Source organism: Canis lupus, chromosome 5 (assembly GCF_048164855.1).
Source record: "Canis lupus baileyi chromosome 5, mCanLup2.hap1, whole genome shotgun sequence".
In the NCBI taxonomy this organism is placed as follows: Eukaryota; Metazoa; Chordata; class Mammalia; order Carnivora; family Canidae; genus Canis; species Canis lupus.
Genome location: NC_132842.1, coordinates 43853143 through 43873931, shown reverse-complemented (window position 1 = coordinate 43873931; position 20789 = coordinate 43853143). Strand labels below are relative to the sequence as shown.

General features: G+C 43.8%; 1 protein-coding gene across 6 annotated transcripts in view; it reads right to left on the bottom strand.

Annotated features, from left to right (window-relative positions):
- Positions 1 to 1138: 1138 nt before the first annotated feature.
- The window catches only part of IL31RA (interleukin 31 receptor A), an 84981-nt gene continuing 65330 nt past the window's right edge, over positions 1139 to 20789 (bottom strand). For all 6 annotated transcript variants that reach the window (XM_072826429.1, XM_072826427.1, XM_072826426.1 and 3 more), the window contains 7 exons: positions 16550 to 16732; positions 15563 to 15664; positions 14590 to 14736; positions 12483 to 12623; positions 10336 to 10429; positions 9136 to 9217; positions 1139 to 7510 (listed from right to left, as the gene is read on the bottom strand). In XM_072826429.1, coding sequence (XP_072682530.1) covers positions 7046 to 7510; positions 9136 to 9217; positions 10336 to 10429; positions 12483 to 12623; positions 14590 to 14736; positions 15563 to 15664; positions 16550 to 16732 — 1214 coding nt within the window. In that variant the 3' untranslated portion in view covers positions 1139 to 7045. The remainder of the gene's footprint in view (positions 7511 to 9135; positions 9218 to 10335; positions 10430 to 12482; positions 12624 to 14589; positions 14737 to 15562; positions 15665 to 16549; positions 16733 to 20789) is intronic.

The following is a 20789-nucleotide window of genomic DNA, read 5'->3' as shown; positions in this document are numbered from 1 at the left end:
GCCCGAGTTGCTACAGGAGAGGATCACACTACCCGGGTTTACTGGGACTTGGGGGTTCTGTCGCGGCAGGACCCACGCCCGGGCAGACGCCTCGGTCCCACTCAGCTGGGCTCCTACCACAGCCCCGGCTCCGCACAGCCCTTCAGGAGCCGGGGGCAGCCCTGGGCACGAGGGACGACCAGGTAGCCATGTAACCCTACAAAAGAGGGCTTTGTTGCTTGGTTCTGGAGCCCTGGTGGTGAGAATAAGCCAGAGAATCCCTGCTGTGTTATCGGCCTCTGTCCGAATCCCACCGGAATGTGGCCTGGCGAAGCTGGGGTGCCAGCGTGCCAATGCCCCAGAGCCTCTACCGTCGGTCATCGCCCCCCCGGGCAGCTACGTGGGACATGGCCTGATCTCCCCCGAAACCACGGGCTGACCCCTGGAGAGAACCGGCAGGCAGCCAGAGGTGCAGAGCAGATGCACACTCTGTTGTCTTTTAACACAGAAGTGACCTGAGCAATGTTTATGGAAACTGATGGGAAGGACTCACTCAAGATAGGGAAGTTGGGGGACGCCTGGGCAGCTCAGTGGCTGAGCGTCTGCCTTTGGCTTAGGGCGTGATCCCAGGGTTGTGGGATCGAGTCCTACTCTGGGCTCCCTGCCTGCAGCCTATTTCTCCCTCTGCCTCTCTTTCTGTGTCTCTAATAAATACATAAAATCTTTAAAAAGAGAGAGAGAGAGAGAGAAGTTGAAAGTAACGAGAGCCAGAGGGAGGGAGGTATACAAGCAGGGCCCCCTCTGCCTCGGAGACCTTCCCAGAAGTCTGGCCTGAGGGGAGGACAGATGGGCTGGTGCATCCCCTGTGGAGTAGGGGAAACACATCATCTGCTGAGAGCCGTGAGGGGAGATGCTGAGGGAACTTCAGGAGCTAGGATTGAAAATGCTGCCCCTGGGAATCAAGTAGAAGCAGGGTGAGGCGCAGCCGAATCCCCGGCGGGAGGTATGCTGGCAGGAGCAATTCCCTATGTCTGATTCCTGCTCCTCTGTGGGTCCGTCATCAAGAGACTCCCTTGATCTTTAACAAAGGTGGATATTTACATTTTGAAGTCTCATTTTAAACACCGGAGTAGGTAAAACTTTAAAACAGTAGCATAGCTTTACATGAAAATGTTATTACAGTTTTATTGCCTGAAAGATTGAAATACAGATGTGCTTACCGTAAAGGATTTTAAAGGCTATTCGAATTATAGCACCCCCTTTTCATACTCTGCTTAGGAGGACGAACTGTCACACACATGCATTACATACGGTATCGATTTCTGAACAATACGTGGGAAAGACAGCATGCAGAGCCTAGAGAGAGTGGTCCTCTTGGCACACAGGTCCGGCCTTCTGCATTACAATCATTCAGAACATTCTGCGTGTCCATTCTGCTTCGCCCATTTTGACTTCTATTTCAAAGTCCAGGCCGCAGGCTACTTTCCTGGCATTTTAGCTCACACACACAGTGAGGTTGGGCAGAACAGAGAATCCCGTTCCTAAAAATGAAATCGGTAGTATGTGCGCCTAGATTCCCTTGAATGACCATCTGAGGCTTGTGACTGCTGCCTTTGCACTCTCGTGGGCTTCCTCCCCTTGCCTTCTCTCACACCATTCTCAGCAGCAAGGGCCATGCACCTCCAGGCTTTCACCAACATGGACTGGGGCAGTTTGCGCTTCTGAGCAAACTCGCTCCCCGCTGACCCCAGCGTTGAGTAAAAGCTGCAACATGACAAGAACTGCTAATGGCATTGTCATACTTGGTCCACCCCCCAAAAGCACAAGACACAGATAATGTCCCGTATTACAATTACAAATAGGCCTTGTCACTAATAGGAAACACATCAGTGTGAAATTTCCTTTTGAATGCCCTACAAAACCCACATTATTTTAAGTAGTCAACCAAATGACAAAGTCAACCCATTGTTGTAAAGTTTGGCTGAGGGCTTCAAATGCCTAGCAGCTCAGCTGGTCTCTCAATGCCCCAATGGCTTGGAGGTAGAACATTCTGTAATGTCAGCAGGTGGACAAGCAGACTGTAAAATACACACGGGAAAACTTTGTCTTCACAATGACTTAACACAAATAACTATGAAGTGTCATTAACCATATCCAATAAATTGACAAAATCCAGTGTACAGCAGTAAATGGTTGATTATCAATAGCAAAGTCAAAGGATACCCCAGATACCCCAGGCGATATTGCAAACCATTGTAGCTTTCTTGGGGAACAGAGTTATGCAATAGGTGACAACAACTATAAAAGTTTGATCCAGTAAATCTACCTTAAGAAAGAGCCCCCGAGGAATTAGGACAAAGGTAGGAAAGGGAAGTGTGCAAAGAACAACATCTACTGAAGTTGCTCTCTATACAAAGATGATGTTTAAAACAATCCTATCAAATACGGGGCCTTAGCAAGCCATAGTATGCAGGGACACCGTGGAGTCCTGAGTGCCCATTCATAATGCTACCATGATGGACTATGTTCCCGCGTGAAATTTTAAACATGAAATAGTAAGTGAAAGTAAAGGTAAAATACAATAGAATCAATATATAACACGCAGTGAGATGAACACGTATATAAGTACACACAGATCATATCAGGAAGGGACAAAAAAATGATACAAATTATTGGTGTTTAGAGATTTTTGTTGTTGATGGTGGTATTGTTACAGGAGAGTCCAAAACAAATTTTAAATTCAAAAAGCGGGGAGGGGATCAGCTATGGACAATGAGTAGCACCCGTGCAAGCGGGCAGAGGTAGCTCAACCTGGATTTCTAAATCTCAACACTACTGAGGTTTTGGGCCAGATAATTCTTTGTTGTGGAGGCTATTTGGTGCATTGCAGGGTCTCTACCAGCATTGCTCACTCCTACCCACTAGATGCCAGCAGCACACTCCCCAAAATACCTCAAGGCATTGCCAAATACCTTGAGTTGGAGGGAAACCAAATAAACTGTATCAAGAACCACTGGGGTGAGTGATAGGCAACCACCAACTCTCCACCTGAGCTGTGGGCAGTTATGAAGCCTGGGCTGGGAGCAGAGTGTGTGCCCTTCCTACAGAAGCAGCCCCTGCTCAGAAATCCAGAATGATCATGACCATTTTGTTTAATTAGCAGCTAATTCAAAGTTAAAACGTTCTGTGGGCCAACACTGTGCGGTCCGAGCCTCCTGTCTGTGGGCTACCCAGCGGTGAGCGAACTTTACCTGTACGGGGCCAGGTGGTGAATATTTTAGGCTTTGTGGGAGAAATTCTCTCTCACAACTAACTCAGGTCTGCCTTTGTGGGAGGAAAGCTGACACGGAGGATACGTAAAGGATGGGCATGGCTCTTTTCCAATTAAACTTTATTTATGGACCCTGAAATTAGAATTCCATACAATTTTCACATGTCATTAAACATTATTTTTCCTTTGGTTTTGTTATCCAGCCTTTAAAAATATCAACATCATTTCTGGGTCATGGGCCTTAGAAAAACAAGGCCCAGCTTTAGCCCGAGGGCCAATCTGCAGACAGTAGGCAACAACTAGGGGTGTGCCAGGAGAGGGTGCTAGAAAGCCCTCAGGGTGTCTGGGCAGCCGGGCACAGGCTTCCTCCACACAAGGGAGGAACAGCAGTGGGCATCTTGCGACCCACACCAGATGCCTCTCCGTTCCCAACTCCCTCTCCCCATCTGCTGTCTCTTTTCAAAACCTACCTCCCGGCCCCATAGTGTCTGTACTGGGTGTGGTTTTTGCTGCCTCCAGAAAAACCACAATGAGAGTATCACTTTTTTTTTTTTTTTCCCCAGCCACACAGTGGCTTTTCTGCCAATCTTTTAACATTTTCTGGCATTATTAGAAAAGCCATTAATAAGGCACGGACATAGCGGTTTACATGATTCCCAGAGCCCCAGAAAACTTCATTGGGAATGTTAACAGTTTTTAATGACCTTACTGAAACACAAGTTTTCCTGCTTGTGTTCTGTCTCTTTGATATAACAGAGAAAATGCAGATGGCTTTTTCAGGCCAGAGTCAGCCCAGGATGCTGGGAGTGGGGACAATTTGTGACTCAATCCAAGGAAAGAAAGGCCACTGTGGCCTTGTAGCTTTTAGGCCTGCGTCCTATGAATCTGCTCTGGAGAGCAGTGTGTGGCCTGCTGAAGAAGCTTTTGGGGTTCCTGCTCCCCTTATGGCAGGAAACACTGACTCCCATGACCTATCTCAGGCCATCTAGAACACAACAAAGAGCCCGTTTCCCTAGCCCTCAAGACAGCAAAAGTCAGTATGAAAAATGATAAAAGGAGGCTAGTGGAAAAGGAAGAAAAAAAGAGAAGATAGAAGAAAGAAAAAACTGAATTTAAATAAAATGCATTTTAAAAAAAGAAAGAAAAAAAGAGTAACTGTTAAAAATATGAACAGCTCCTGGGAGAGACAGGAAAGCCAAAGACAGGAGGCAAGAAGGGAGGGAGGCATGAAGCAGAGGAAGGACCAGGAGCGTGGCATATGCCAACTGTCCACCAGAAGACACTTCAGGCTTTAATGAATAAGGGAGGAGGAGCAGAGGGGAATGTCTTCGTCTCTGAGACCCACTCACAGGAGCCATCTGGGGCCTCTCCTTTCTCCTCAGACATCTCATTCTTGAGTTTTAGGTTAAAAAACTTCATCCAGGGGCATCTCCCGTCAGTTCAGGTCATAATCCCAGGGTCCTGGGATCAAGCCCCGCATTGGGCTCCCTGCTCAGCAGAGAGCCTGCTTCTCCCTCTCCCTCTGCTGCTCCCCCTGCTTGTGCTCACTTGCTCTAATAAATTTTAAAAGTCTTGGAAAAAAAAAAACAAAACACTGGGTATTGTACTGTATATTGGCAAACTGAATTTAAACAAACATTAAAAAAAAATCTCATCTAGGTGTGAAACAGACAAGATTAGGGGAACTCATTCCAGGCACTCCCCTCCTCCTCCACTTTGCCCCTACAAAATTTGTGAAGATCTCTCAGTGGGAGTGGGCAGATGGCCACGGGAAAGAGGACAGTTGTGGGGTACAAGGCCAGCGTCTCCCTATAAGTGCACAAGTCCAAAGGCACAGGTGGAAAGGTCTCCATCTGAAACTCTGGAGGGCAGGGGTCCATAGAAGTGCCTGAGTCACCACAGATAGGGTGGGAAGATAGCAGAGAGAGCCTACCACAGCTGGATCTGGGGTATCCCTTTTGTTTGGCTCTGTTCTACTCCCAGTACAAAGGGGCAGGTTCCCCAGTGAGGCCTCCTGCCCCAGGCCTCCCTCACTCCTTGCCTTCTCAGCAGCCACTGTTCAGTACACTAGGCGTGAAGAGTTCCAGGTGGGGGGCAGCGTAGTGTGTGGAAGGGTGCTGCAGACACTGGAGATTTCATGAGGAGAAAACTCATGGAGAACAGCACTATCTGCTTGTGCCCAGGGTAAGGATGCAGCAATTGGCTGAGGAAAGCAGCAGGTGACCCAACAGGTGGGGGCATAGGCACATCCCCAGACCAGAGTTAGGCAGACACCAAACGGGAGAGAAAACCCTGCGGTCCCACTGAATAACCCTGTGGCACTCACAATCAGCCCCAGGTTGGACAGGGGAGTCAAAATCCTGAATGTGACTGAGTTCAAACCCAAAGCCACTCAAAAATCACCAAATTGGTTATTTCCAAATATCAAGGGCTTGGGCCAGAAATTAATTTCAGTTATAATTCCAGCATCCTGGAAAGTAAAGTGATATTTTTGCACATCTGAACTGGTGGCTTGTGAAGTGCATGCCTGCTACCTAAGTACTGACTTCTTATGCTCTCTTATAAAAAAAAAATACCGTCAGCCTTTCTGGCCGGTAAATGCCAGATTCACAGCCCCTTGGCTGCTCGCTTGTTGCCTGGCCTCCCCCGATCTCACCAGGCTCTTGCCACCTCCCTGAACCACCAGATGAATCAAAGCCCACACTAGGAAGTCGTCTGGCACCACTGGGGTCAAGATGCCAGGTCTTGACAACTGAATCCTGCCTGCCCTTAGCACTTGGCCTAAAGGCTCCCTTGACTATCATAAGTTCTGTGTTCAGCCAAGGCAAAGGAGAGAGGAGTCCTGGTGACGGAGCAGCAAAATTTTAGCAGCATGTTTCCACACCCTACTCAGGTCGTTCCGGGAAGAGGCCCTGAAGGTTGTGCTCAGGAAGCATTCCCAGGCTCGAGCCAGTGTGAGGGCCCAGAGTCGCTGTCTAAAAGCAGGCAGTGTTTGGTGCCTTCCTACTCCCAGGCTTGGGTGCAAGAGAAAGTGGCAGCAAAGGCCTCCAGGAATTGTTTCCAGGGCTGGGCAATGTTAAGATTGGGGTGGACCTTCTGGCCCAGCCTAGAGTCTACTCCCCAGTGCCCTGCTGAGACCTCCCCACATTCCTTGATTAACCAGCAGCCAATGTGCTGTGAGCTACTGGCAAGAATCCTGAGTGGAGGTACTGCTGCAGAACACTTGAGATGTTATGAGGTTAATAAGAAACCTCAGGCAGGCACACCATCAGGAAAGGCCACTCCATTTCCCCTACCTCTATATTGAGGGACAAACAAAATCTCAAAAGTGAGATTTCAGTGCTGCCTTGGAGGTGGAGGCCAGAGCTCAGGGGAGATCAAGGTATAAGGAGAGACTCTCACTTCCTACCAGACCTCTGTCCTCTTACAACTGGGAAAGTCTGCTGGAACTCTGAGGAGTAGCTCCAGCAAAAGCTGTGACAATGACCTCATTCCTAGGGAAGGCCAGATATATCCATCTTAGAAGCCCCACTGTTCCTTAAAGTCAGTTTCAGAGGCCTCAGGGTGAAATTGAAAAAAATAAACTGCTTTTTCCTGGGCAACGTGCTCAGACATATCATCACCCCTTCTCAGGCAAGTTACATGTCTGTGCCAACCAAGCTCAAGAAGCCCCTTGGGGGTATGTGAGAGTTTCTCTAACACAAGCAAGGGTGGGGAGACAGCCAAAGAAGCTCTTCTGGCAAGTCATGATACATTCTCTCTGCAAGAGTCACCCACACTGAGACCCATAGAGATTCAAGCCACAGCAACACTAAACTTCTCTTTAGGCTTGGTCTTGAAGTTTTTCAGACAGACAAATTCTCTGGTTGTCACTGAATTTTTCAAGTATGGATTTGGTTCTCCTTCCTCACAGAGATGGTCTGGCCCTAAACTCTGAACAGAAGAGAAAAGTTGCTCTTTGGTTTCTGAGCAGGTCCCCTCTGGTATTCTAGAACACAGCTGCTGGGGTTTTCTCTGTGGAATCTCGGTTGAAATGGGAGGATGATGAAGGCAATATGGAGAAGTCACATGCTTATTCTTTTCCTCTTTCAAAATGTTTTCCTGACTCTTTCCAAGTTCCTCTGTGGAAACCTCTTCCAAAAAATTCTCAAAGTTCACCACCAACTTGTCAATAAAGTCAGTGGGGGCAGAGTATGGTTTTAGAACCTGATCTTCTTCCATGTTCACAGGGTCATCAGACTCCTTCAGATTTAGCTTATCCTGAAAAAAGAAAGGGACACCCCCTATGATCATTTGGGAGCTACACATGAAGTATTCTACAGTTCATTAGGTTAGGGATTACCAATGTCTAACCTCTTGACCAGCTCCCCCTACATTCCTTCTAGAGACCAGAAGTGATGGCCAATCACCTCCATATGCCCTTCCATAGAAGCCTGGCAAGACTGGCCCATCTCCTGAGAAACAGCATATGATATTCAAACAACTTTTTTCTTCTAGAGAGCTCAAGGATATTTTCTACACAATCATAAGCTCACAAAACTCTAGTTGAGATGGGAGCATCAAAATTAGAATTCTTACAGATGAAAAATTATAATCATGAAGACAAGTGACCTTACCCAACATTACCAGAAAATCAAAGGTGGGCAGGGGCAGTGTCTTTGTCATCTTTGTGTCCCCAGAGCCTAACTCAATGCTTGGCATTCAGTGAGTGATTAATAAGTGCTTGCTATGGAAGTCAGCCCTATATTATACAAAAAAGCATTTTAAACATCAGACAATATTACCTATAAATTCACTTACTCTCTTCACGACTTTTAATAAGTAGCAAATAGAGTAACACACAGATGATAAAGGAGAGAAGAAAACAAATAACAAATATTAAGATAAATTAAAATGTCCATGTTTAGAAAATATTTCTGAGTTGAAACAAGCGCTAATACTAAAAATTCCTGCATCAAGAAGTACTAGAAACAGGGGCACCTGAATGGCTCAGTGGTTGAGCGTCTGCCTTCGGCTCAGGTCATGATCCCAGGGTCCTGGGATTGAGTCCATACCAGGCTCCCAGAGGGAACCTACTTCTCCCTTTGCCTGTGTCTCTGCCTCTCTCTCTCTGTCTCTCAGGAATAAATAAATGAAATTTTTTTAAAAATAAAAGAAATACTATAAATTATATAATTATAATATAATTAATATATATAATATAATTAATATATTATATAATATAATATAATTATTGAAAGACTTTTCAATAATTAAATTAATGGTTATATTTGAAAGGGCTTATTTTTACTAAGAAATTATACCTTAAAAATTCCAAAACAGTTTTCAATTTAAACTTATAAGAAAGGAAGTTTTCTACTTATGGATAACTCACTAAAAAACCCGATTGCCAGTTAAAATCTGGCTGTAACTCCTCCAAACTGGGGAAAACTGGAGGCAGCCTTGTGAGCCTTTGGACAGCTTCATATGTCAACATTCCCTAACAGTTTCTGGTGGTCTTTAGATTAGCTTGCTCTTGACTGCTTTTTAAATAGTCTTGAATCTTATAGCCAGGCTTTCTTTTGCTCCCCAATTAGGCAGTCAGGTCCTTCAGGGTAGGGCCAGTGTCCTTCAGTACCATCCCCAGTAGACCAGCTCCATCCCCAGCACACACTAGGTCCTCTGAGCCTAGTGAAGTCCTTTCTGCTCGTCCAAGAGGACTAAGGCCAAAGTGGATTCAGGAAGGCTGGTTCCACCTGTCATGCCAGCCATACCTCAAGTTCTGTTTATGTGAACCCTGTACAAATCTCAGCCCTGGACTGACTCCTCCCCACCTCCATCGCCCTTCCTTGTCTTCTGCAACCAGCCTGCTCAATGATTTCCTTAACAAAAACAGATGCATTTACCTTGAAATCATCTCCACGCCATGTGGCTATACTGCTTTCAGCAGGGTTGGGGACATCAGGCCAGCATAAGTGCTTCAATTTGCTAATAAGAAATGAGATTTTAAAATATGAAGCGAATTCAAGAAGTATGTTACTTACACTGCCTGGCTATGCTAGAAGAGGGAAGCTTTGCTCCGGGGAATTGTATGGCTCCCTGTTAAACAATGGCAGGCTTCTGACCTCCTGACAGAAACTGAGAACACATAGTCTGGGGAGTGAAACTGCAAGTCATCAATGGGATGTGATGGAAAGACACCTTTTCTACCTTCCCCTGCCCCTGCATCTCTACCACTGGTCCTGATGCTGGAAATCACACCATCACGGAACCATGTCTTTGAGATGTGTTCTCCAGGAAGAGTACCACTCGAAGCCTGATACAATACCCACACTTTAGTGCAGTGATTCTCAAAGTGTGGCTTCAACCAGCAGCAGCATCACCTGGGAGTTTGTCAGCCAAACAAGAGTTTGGTTGGTCACTTGGTTTCTACCTATAGTTGGGAAATAAGGTTGACATTCCTTTAACTATAACCAAGCACAGCTGTGTGGCAGAGTAGGCCCAGAACTATGCAGTTCTGGAGAGAGAGGTCTACTGGGGAGGGAGCCCTTGACCAGCAGGATAGCATGAGGCTCTCTGGGGAGAGAAAGCACAAGACTCTGAAGATGAGCTTCCTTTTCCACAGTGGCCAGGGCAGGCAGGACAAATGTCCTTGCAGCCAGGCCTCCAACACTGCACCACGAGCAAGGAGCAAGTCTATGCTGGGCATAGTACTGGCCAGTGCTCTAATTCCATGGGTATGTTCCCTCTCTACCCAGAAAAGCAGCTAGTGGCCTAAGGCCTCTTGCTGCTGCCAGACACTGGGAGAAAGGACCTTCTCCCTAACTTTAGTTTCAGATGCCAGATACAGAAGATAAAGCCTATGGGGCAGCTGGTAATCCCCTGGCGTAAGCCTGCTGCATGGGGCTGCGAGAAGTGAAAGTCATCTTGTTTGGTCAGAATTCTGATAAGCAGGCTATGGCAATATAATAAACTCAGTATATATGTACCAGATTAATAAATGAATCAATACCCTCTTAATAACAGAGTACCCTCTCCACTTATGACATCTCCCACCCCTTTCGATCCCTGATTTTGAGGGTATGTGCTGTTGCCTATAAACTCACTTGGGTTTTTTGAGACCATATGCCACTGTCAACATGATGAGAATGAGAAAGCCACCTCCAACCAAAGAAGTTATGAAGAAAATCTCAAGGACACCTTTGGGAATAGGAGAACAAAAGTCAGTAAAAGGATGGCCTCCTCACTTTCTTGACAAAAATTAATCTTTTTTCTTCCAGTAGTTTCAGCAACACATTGCTTAGGAGTTTTCAGTTCAATTAAAATTTATTTATAAAAAGAAACATGGTATTTGTGGCTCCTCATCCAGTTCTCTTCTGCCTGAATAATACCAAGTTTATTCTCCAACTTGTTCATTTAGTACATATTTACTGAGCACTTACCATTTATCAACCACTATTCTGGGTAATAAAACAAACAGCAATAAGCAAGAAATACAAGATCCCTACTCTACATTCTGGTACAAGGAGTCAGACAATAAAAAAAGGTTATTTCAAATATAACAGGATGATCAAATGTAATGTGGAAGGACAGTTAGTAACTTTCCATATTGGCAAAGGAAGATTTCTCTGAGAGGTGAAATTTGAGCTAATGTTAATAATAAAAAGAAACCACTCATGCAAAAATATGGAGAAAGGATTCCTGACAGAAGGAAAAGCAGATGCAAAAGCCTTGAAGCAGGAAGAAGTCAGAGAGCACAGATGGAAGCAGAAAGCAGTAGGAGGTGAGTTCAATAAACCAAAGCTCATGAAGGATCCTGAAGGCTATGGGTAGGTATTTGCATTTTATTTAAAACCCAACAGAAGCTACTGGTGGGTTTCAAGCAGAAGGCTAGAGTTTTAAACTCTGACTGCCGTGTGGAGAATAGACTGCAGAGGAATAAAGATAGGAGCAGAGAGATCTGCAATCTGCAGACAAGTGTAAGAAATATTGAGGCTCCAAGGTAGGCTCTTGCCTAAATTTGACCCATGGAGAAAATTCTAGCAGATAATGTAATCTGTGCCTAGTGCTATGAAAATACAGTATGATTTTAAAAGATTCTAAAGAATAATATCAAAAAGAACTCCGAAAAGGCAGTATTAGTCCTTAAAGACAGAACATGTTTTCTGTGTAAATACACATACTATACTTATAGTTTCCAGAACCTTAAAGATATTTTTCTTTTGAAAATATGTTGAGTAAGAGGCTTTCCAAAGTACTTGAACCACGGGTACCTGGATGGCTCAGTGGGATGGGTGTCTTGATTTCCGGTCAGGTCATGATCTCAGGGTCATGAAGCTAAGCCCCACGTCGGGCTCCATGCTGAGCATGGAGCCTGCTTAAGATTCTCTTTCTCCCTCTCTCTCTGTCTCTCTCTGCTCTTCCCCACCCTCCACCTACACTTTCTCTTTAAAAAAGAGAGAGAGAAAGAACTTAAACCAGATTATTTTCAGTTTTTACTGCAAAAATTGGCAATGTCTCTTCACTTTTAATATAAATAGTTCTTAAAACAGTTCTAGTATATGCTTAACACCAAACCTCTGCCCCTCAAAGACTTGAAAAAATTAACATATTTCTGTTTCTCTCATTCCCCTTCTTTCTCTCTTCATCTCTCTTCTCATTCTTCTTTTCTTCTTGATTATTTCCCATAACCATCCTATAACACTATATTATATTTCATATTTTGTTATTTACTAAATTTTTATTTCTATTTTTTCATGTAAAAGCTGGTAAGTAGAACATAGTATGTACTTTTTTTGCTCAAAAATCTTCACAAGTGATGGAGGTTAAGTTCCTTCCTGTGGGACAACAGTGCTTGTTCAACCAAGGCTTTCCCTCCAAGGCCCCACTGTGCAGTAACCTCTGACACACAGAAACTGGTGACTATGACCTTGGGGACAGCTGTGAAGCAGGGGCTGGTTTGGACTGAGAGTGAAGTTGGAATTAATTTGATCCCCTCTCCTCAAGAGGACATGGTAGTATCCATGAAGAAGGAGCAAAAGGACCTGTCTTTTCAAAATCACTTCTCAGTGTGCCTGCTCTCTCCTCACCCATATGCCTTCCAGAAAGGTCAATGAGCCAGAGGGCAGATGGTTCTTCTCACTTATATACTTCCTCTATGTTAGGCTTCCCCCTGCCTTTGGCAAATATCATCTTTAACTGGCCTAATGGAAATGCCAGGAAGACCTAGCCAAGGTGTAAAGGAAATACTCACTAATGGATAATGTCTTGAAGTTTATCTTGGTGCCATTAGTTCCCCCAGCATTGGTGCTGGCCATGACTTGGAGACTATAAGAGGTTCTTCGTGTCAGGGACTCCAGTCTGTACTGCAGGATGTTGGAATTGACTGTCTTGGCTAAAGGAAAAATATAGAAGTCAAATACAATAGCCAAGCCCAAGTAAAAACTGTGCTTTAGAACAGTAAAATAAGAGTAATGGAACCTGTACTCCCAAGCCAGTCCATCACATATCCCAATCTCTCTATCCATGTTCTGCTTAAAATTACTCTATAAACATATACCAAAGACCTAAACATAAAAGCTACCACTATAAAACTCTTAAAAGTCAACATAGGGTAAATGGTGGCCTTGAATTTGGCAGTGGTTTCTATATGATGCCAAATACATAAGTAACAAAAGAAAATAGATTAATCTGGACTTCACCAAAATTAAAAGGTTTTGTGCATCAAAAGACATTATCAAGAGGGATGCCCGGGTGGCTCAGCAGTTGAGCATTTGCCTTTGACTCAGGGCATGATCCTGGGCCTGGGGATCAAGTCCCACATCAGGCTCCCTGCGAGGAGCCTGACTCTCCCTCTGTGTCTCTGCCTCTGTGCCTGTGTGTCTCTCATGAATAAGTATATAAAATCTTTAAAAAAAAAAAAGACATTCAAGAGACATATCAAGAGAGTGAAACGACAAACCACAGAATGAGAAAAAATATTTACAAATCATGTATATTATATGGAACTTCTATCCAGAATATATATTTAAAAAATTCTTATGACTCAACAACTGAAAAGACAATCCAAATTGTAAAAAGGGCAAAGAAATTGAAAAGATTTTTTCAAAGAAGATATACAAATAGCCAATAAGCACATGCAAAGATGCTCAACATCATTAGTTATTAAGGAAATACAAAACAAACCATCCACACTGATAAACCATTTCATACCCACTAGAATAGCCATAATAACTTTTTTAACAGATAATAAGTGTTGGTAAGAATGTTGAGGAATTATAACTCTCATCCATTGCTGGTAGGCATGTAACATGGGGCAGCCACTATGGAAAATAGTTGGGTAGCTTCTCAAAAAGTTAAACTAGAATTATCATATGACCAGCAATTCTACTCATAGGCATATGCCCCAAAGAATTAAAAGCAGAGATTCAAACAGTATTTGCACACTGATGTTCATAGCAGTACTAATTACAGTAGCCAAAAAGTGCAAACAACCCAAATGCCCATCAACTGATGAATGAAAATGTAGAATAATAGAATATTCTTCAGCAATAAAAAGGAATGAGATACTAATACAATCTACATGATGGATAAACTCTGAAAACATGATGCCAGATGCAAAAAGCCTTAGATTGTATGATTCCATTTATTGGAGATAGCCAGAATTAGGTAAAACCAAAAAGACAAATAGCAATTGTGTGGTTTCCAGGGACTGTGGGAAGAAGACAATGAGAAGTGATTGATGAATAGGTATGGGGTTTCTATTCGGGGTGGAAACAGATAGAGATGATGGTCACAAAACATTCCTGATACACTTAATGCCACTAAATTATACACTTTCAAATGTTTCAAGTGGTAAATTTTGTTATATGTATTTTACCATAACAACAGCAACAACAACAAAATGTTAGCCTAAATAGGAATCCAAGCCTTGTCCAGAATTTAGGATGTGAGTAGTTATTGTGGATCAAGACAAAAGTATGACTTAGCAGTGGGCAGCAGGAGTCAGGATAATGGGTCCTGCACTGAGGTAAGTGCCACCACTCTACTCTTTAATCCAGGATAACCCCACTCTGCATTAATGATTGGGAAGCTCCCAGGAGGCCAACTTGTTTACAGCCTAACAAAGACAAACTGTATCAACTCCTGTGGTTCCTACAGGATGCTTAAATACTATCACTTCACTCTCATTTGACTCCAAAAGAACTCAAGAGGTAGGTGCTCTTGGTCTCATTATCAGAGAGAGTCAAAGAAGCGAAGTGACTGATGCAGACTGTAGAGCACCAGCCCTTATGGCAGGTGTATCCATAGCATCTACTTGGGATTTGGAGGTTTTCCGACTTGTCTACAAGCACACTTACAAAATTCCTTTCCATCTTCAGCTTGGTAAAATATGGTGTAGTTTTTGATAAAACCATTTCTCTTACTCTTGGGAATCTCTTTCCATGTGATTGTGACTGTCTTCACACCAATGCTGTCTGCCTGGGTCACAGGACCTGCTGATGGAACTTTACAGGACAGGGAGAAAACCAATAAACACTGAATCACAGCTGAGTAGATCCTTTCTCCACAAAGGTTGTGGCTAGTACTCAAAGCAAAACCGGTGCCAGAGGTGGAAGATAGGGGCAGAGTAGGGACACGATGTATCACCTTGTTTGGGAACACAGTTTTCTGGCAGTATCCATCTTGAACAGAATAAAAGCACTATTAAAGGCCTACAAAAAAGTACTTTCTTGCAGAGCCCTCACTGTCAGTTGGCATTCAGCTTTCATTCATATCACTAATCACTATTATCAAATATAGCTGAAGGACATGTCCCCATGGGTTACATCTGAGTGACAGGATTTATTTTCTCACATTGAATCTGGAAAAAGTTAACTACTAAAAGATAAAAATAAAGCGTGAGCAGTTCATCAGTACAAACCTTGATTACTGCCGCACAATTAAAAAAATTTTTTAGCATCTCCGACTTATGATTTAAATCTGTAAAGTCCCTAACTTGGTCTTAAATAAACGTTATTTCTGCTTATAGGGCTATTTGCACAAAGTTCCTTTGTGAGGCTGGGCAAACTATCTCACCTCTCTGAGCCTTGATATTCCATTTGTAAAATGAGGGACTTGGACTTGATGGTCTTTAACTTCTACCCCAGCTTTGAAATTCAGTGAACCTACAGCCTGCCCACACTGTGTCAAGAATATGTAGTTTACAAGCTGAAGGTGCAGCACAGCTAAGCACTGAGGCAACTGTGAATGGGCTACAGACATTCATAGCCTCATCTGGATGTTTGACAGGCCCCAGTGTTTACTCGCTCCACATGGCTTTTCCATACATACTGCCTTCTTGGACGTAAGCCTGGGTGGAATATGGCTGACCCACTCGGTCTCGCAACACTGGATACACAGAGATGTTATAGCACCATAAGGGTTTTAATTCATCTGTAAGAGAGAGAGAGAGAGAGAGAACAAGTCTTAAGCTCAGAGCCTGGCAAAGGAGAAGAACCACTAGACCCAGTTACAGCTATGACTTAGGGAAGATACTCTATTTCTCTACAGGTACCACATTTGGAAAATAAAGAGATTAGGTTGGATGGTCTCCAATGCCTATTCCAGTTCTAAGCTTTTAAAATTAATTCTTAGAATTAAGTCTGTGCCACTCTGATGAGATGACAGAGCCATCAAGGAAGGGAAACGTAAGAGATCCAGTCCCTCTTCCATCGTGGATTTTGTTACACGATTTGGAAGCACAGCAGAATAAAATGTAATCCTTCTGTTAACAACATGTCACCCTGAGAACTCAGATACCATGAATTCCAGCTCCTCTGTCTGCCTGAATCTCTGCAAGAGTGTAACTCTTTATATAGATGCTATCAAGTATTAAGAAATGGTTGGGCTGACAGGATTGGGAGGGTGAAGCCTCACTCATCTGTCTTTCAAGGAGCAGGGACTTTTTTGAAAAAGAAGGCTATTTCCTGGAGAAGGGACATAGATCTTAAACAGGAAACCACAACTAAAAGGGTAGCCTGGACAGAACAGGTGGGATACAAACTCTAGTGTTATCTATATGATCAAGAATCCAGGAAGGACTCTCTGATGGTGGTTTCCACCTGGAAATGGGACAAATACCTGGTCTGATACCCATGGCTTCCCAACCCAGCCTAAGGGAAATGCCAAGAAGTATGTCACTTCACTAAGCTTGCACTCATTGTGCCAAACACTATTAACCACATCTACACCTTTGAAGTCAAAGTTAAAGACTTTAAAACTAATGGAAATGAAACCGAATCCTATACACAGGGAGACTATGGGATCCACAATGGCTACCTTTCTGGATTGTCCAGTTCCTGGCCTGAGACACAGATTCCCAGGAAAAACTGGAGGGCTCTGAGTCCACATCTGGGAACCACTCAACCATCCATGTGTCCACCTCTGGAGCAGAGCTTTGCCATTCCACCACCAGCTGGTCCTGAGTGAGGCAGGCCTGCATGGCCTCAATGCACTGAAATGCTAAGGGAAGGAAAAAAGAAAAGAGAAAGCTGCTCAACTCATTCTCCAAATGCAATAACCACACTGGCATCCATTCACTGCCCAAATCAAAGAAGGTCAAAGTTCAAGATCTCCAGTGCAGTCTCCCTTATGGTGCTGTTTCCATCCTTTGTATTGTATCACTTTTCCTTGCGCCTCACCTTTGATGATTAATTACCTTCTTAATCTTTCCTTATATCCCCACAATTTACCTGTTTCCAAGAAAGGATCTCACTAGACTCACAAGACTTCCCTTCCACATATGTCAGTGCAAGTAAAAGGAAGCAAGTCTGAAACAAGGAGTGAATCTTCACAAAATTTCAGGTATCAGTAATTCTACGTCTGGGAACTGGGAGATGGTGTCCCTACAGTCATACCTGGGAGGTGGCTTCAAATTTTGACTGTCTAGGCTGGCCCCACACAACCTGGCTATGGATTCCTATCCCCAACGTGGTAAGAATTGTATCTGTACCAGAAAGATGCATACACACTCTCCAAAGCACCTAGGTATGGACTGATATGCAAATGACAACATTTTCTACAAGCATAACAAAAAAAAAAAAAAAAAAACCCTCATGTCTGGAAACGGGCAACAAGGACTCCTTTACTAGAAATTTGAACATGGGGGTTTAAATACAATACCTAGGATTTAATTAGAATCAGAGAACTATCTTTTTAAGATTTTTTTATTTGTTTGAGAGAGAGAGAGAGCAGAATGAGCAAGAGAGAGCAAAGCAGGGGGAGAGGCAGAGAGAGAGGGAGAAGCAGACTCCTCACTGAGCAGGAAGCCTGATGCAGGGCTCAATTCCAGGATTCCGGGATCATGACCTGAGCTGAAGGCAGATGCCTAACCAATTGAGCCACCCAGGTGCTGCCCAGAGAGCTATCTTACTAAAAATGTTCTAAATAAGCAAAATTGAGGAGAACTACTGGAGGGCAGTGTGGTACGGAAGCATGGCACAAAGGGGTGGGGCCCAGAAGATCACAGGATGCCACTCTCCCCTTTTCTCTGCTCCTTGCCACATGCCTAAGGCTTCAAACTTGGAATTAACAGAAAGTATACTTCAATGAACATTAAAGATAGTCCTGGATAAAGACAGTAGACAGTGTCTTTCAAAAACAAAAACAAAAACAAATCAGAGAGCTTCTGAAGCTAGAAGCCTAGGCCAAGTATAGGAATTTGGGAGGGGTCTAGGAGTGCTGAATCCTGCTATTGCTAGGCAACATGCCTCAATAGCTGTGTGCGTATTTTGAAGCTTCTATTCTTGAAGGCTACACTTTATGAATCTTTTCCCAAACTGGGCCTTTATGAGACACTCCAACTGCTAGTCCCAAGAACAAGGCCAGGTAATTTGTCAGCCTGAAAGGGTCAGGAAATGCACCTGAGGCATAAAGGAAATGTGAGGTGGAGGAGGGGCGGGGGCCAGGGTATCAACCCCACGTGATCCCTAGAGCTTCTATCACCCCTACATCTGCTCATAACCTCTAAGTATCCTTAGTTACCATTCCAGTCAGACTAAAAGGCTTCTGGAACCCTCCCTAGCCTCCTGTAGCAGGTGTTGTTCATGCTCCCTGATCTTCTCAATTCCTTCTGACTGTTTTTGTGTGTTCTCTTTGGTTGGAAGAACTGTGTGATGTAACTCCACACTCCAGAGTCCCCTTGCAGGTCATGCTGGAACCACCCTCCCTAAGATTTTTATTACAGATTGTACCCATTATGGGTTGAACTGTGTCCCTCACAAAAAAAAAAAGATATCCTCAGTACTGCAGAATTTAAGCTTATCAGGAAATCAGGTTGTTGCAGATGTCAGTAGTTAACCCAATAGGACTGGTGTCCTCCAAAGTGGAATGTGAACACAGAGACCGAAAGACATAGGAAGATGGCCCTGTGAAGATCAAAGCAGAGACTGAAGTTATACTGTCGAAGCCTAAGCCTATGGCTGTCAAAAGCTGGAAGAAGGAAGGAAGGATCCTCCCTTGGGCCACGGCCCTACCAGTACCTTAGACTTCTAGCCTCCAAACAATGAGACAATAAATTTCTGTTGAGAAACCACTCAGTCTATGGTACATTGTTACAGCAGCCCTGGGAAAATCACATAGCACATTTGGCTTGGCCAACTCCCCTTCCCCGGCCTTGTTTCCTTTACATCCTCTTCTGGACTCCCTGGAGGCACTTTCGTAATAATTTCTTGCACACAAATCCTGACCTGAACACAGGAGTGAGTGTTGGTTCCTAAGCCCACACTCCTTTACTTTACCAACACTAGCTGTCTGAGGATCAGGAGTCAGGTTGAAAGAGCCAAACATGCTGCAGGAATGAAGGGACTAGCCCAGTCTCTAGGCCATGGGAGGTGTGGAAAAGGCTCAATTAAGCCATAACTGTGTCAAGGGTGCTGAAAGAGAAGTTTCCAAATCATCACTCCACTTTATGTAAAGTAACTCCTGAATCCTTCTATTATTCAACAAGAGTATTTTGGGATGCCTGGGTGGCTCAGCAGTTGGGCACTTGCCTTTGGCTCAGGTCATGATCCTGGGGTCCTGGGATGGAGTTCCACATCATGCTCCCTGCAGGGAGCCTGCTTCTCCCTCTGCCTATGTTTCTGCCTCTCTCTCTGTCTCTCATGAATAAATAAATAAAATCTTTAAAAAGAGAACATTCTAAACAATTTCTCCAAATACAACATACCCCCAGGTGCAGTAGAAAAATCCATATTCTTCCTGAAAGAGGGAGGAGCTTTGACTGCTAACACCTTGAAGTTCTTGTGGTTTACATGAAGGCAGTCACTGTGGACCATCAAGGACAGCCCTGGGTGCTTCAGTGCCTCACCTTAGCTGTCTGAGCCTACCCTCAGCTCTGCCCCAAGAATCCTGACCACCTCTCATCCCCCACCACACAGTGGCTGTGCTCTTCTGGGCCCTGCCTCAGATCACTCCAGAGCCACCTGCTGGCTAAGGTCCTTTAAAACTTAAAGGAGGTTCAGGCTGGAAGGAATCTGAAGGTCTATCTATTCCAAACCCTTATTTTAAAGATGGTAAAAATGGAGGCCTTCAGAGGTATATGTTCAGTGTCAAATAGCATCAAGTCCAAGATTCTGAATAAAGTATATTGTACAAGCTTGGAACCTGCAGACCTGGGTTTGAATTCTACCTGAGTGGTCATGGACAGATTCCTAAGCTTTCCTGAATCTCAGCTTCATCATCTATGAAATGGTTCTAATAGCATCTACCTCATGGACCACTTCACAGCTAACATTAAATAAACCTATGTCATCTTAGCACAATGTGTGACATATACTAATAGACAGTATATGATAATTACACTTACTTAGTGATTGTTCTTAGTGAACACTTAGTGTTCTTAGTGATTGTTATAATAATAATTATTATTATAACTATTCTCTAGTTGACTCTACCTACCTTATTAACCAAAGTTCTGTAAAGCATTACTTTCTTATATGTCTAAAACAGTAGTCTTCAAACAGTCTCTGTATGAAGCCAAATAGTAAATATTTTAGGTTTTATAGGACACATGGTCTTTGTCACAACTATTCAACTCTGCCACTGTTGCACAAAGGGAGACATAAAAAAATGTAAACAAACAGGTGTGGCTGTGTTTCAATAAAACTTTATTTACTAAAACAGATGTCAGGCTAGGTTTCATCCATAAACTGTAACTTGCCCACTTCTGGTCTGGGACCATTATAACTGAGGATCACACTGATGCTTCTGCCACAAAGCAAGTACCTTCTGAATTGGGAAAAATTAAAAACTCTATGGGAATTTAGCCTAATTTTAGTTAAAATCAGATTTTGTAGTATTTTTTAAGTTGATAATCCCTCTCTAATAAAAATTTAATCAATCAGACATCTTATTAAGAATGACAATAGTGGGGTGCCTGAGTGACTCAGTCCATTGAGCATTCAAATCTTGGTTTTGGCTTAGGCCATAATCTTGCAGTTATGAGAATGAGCCCTGCACTGGGCTGTGCTCAACAGAGTCAGTTTCACATTCTCTCTCCCTCTTCCTCGGCCTCCCCCTC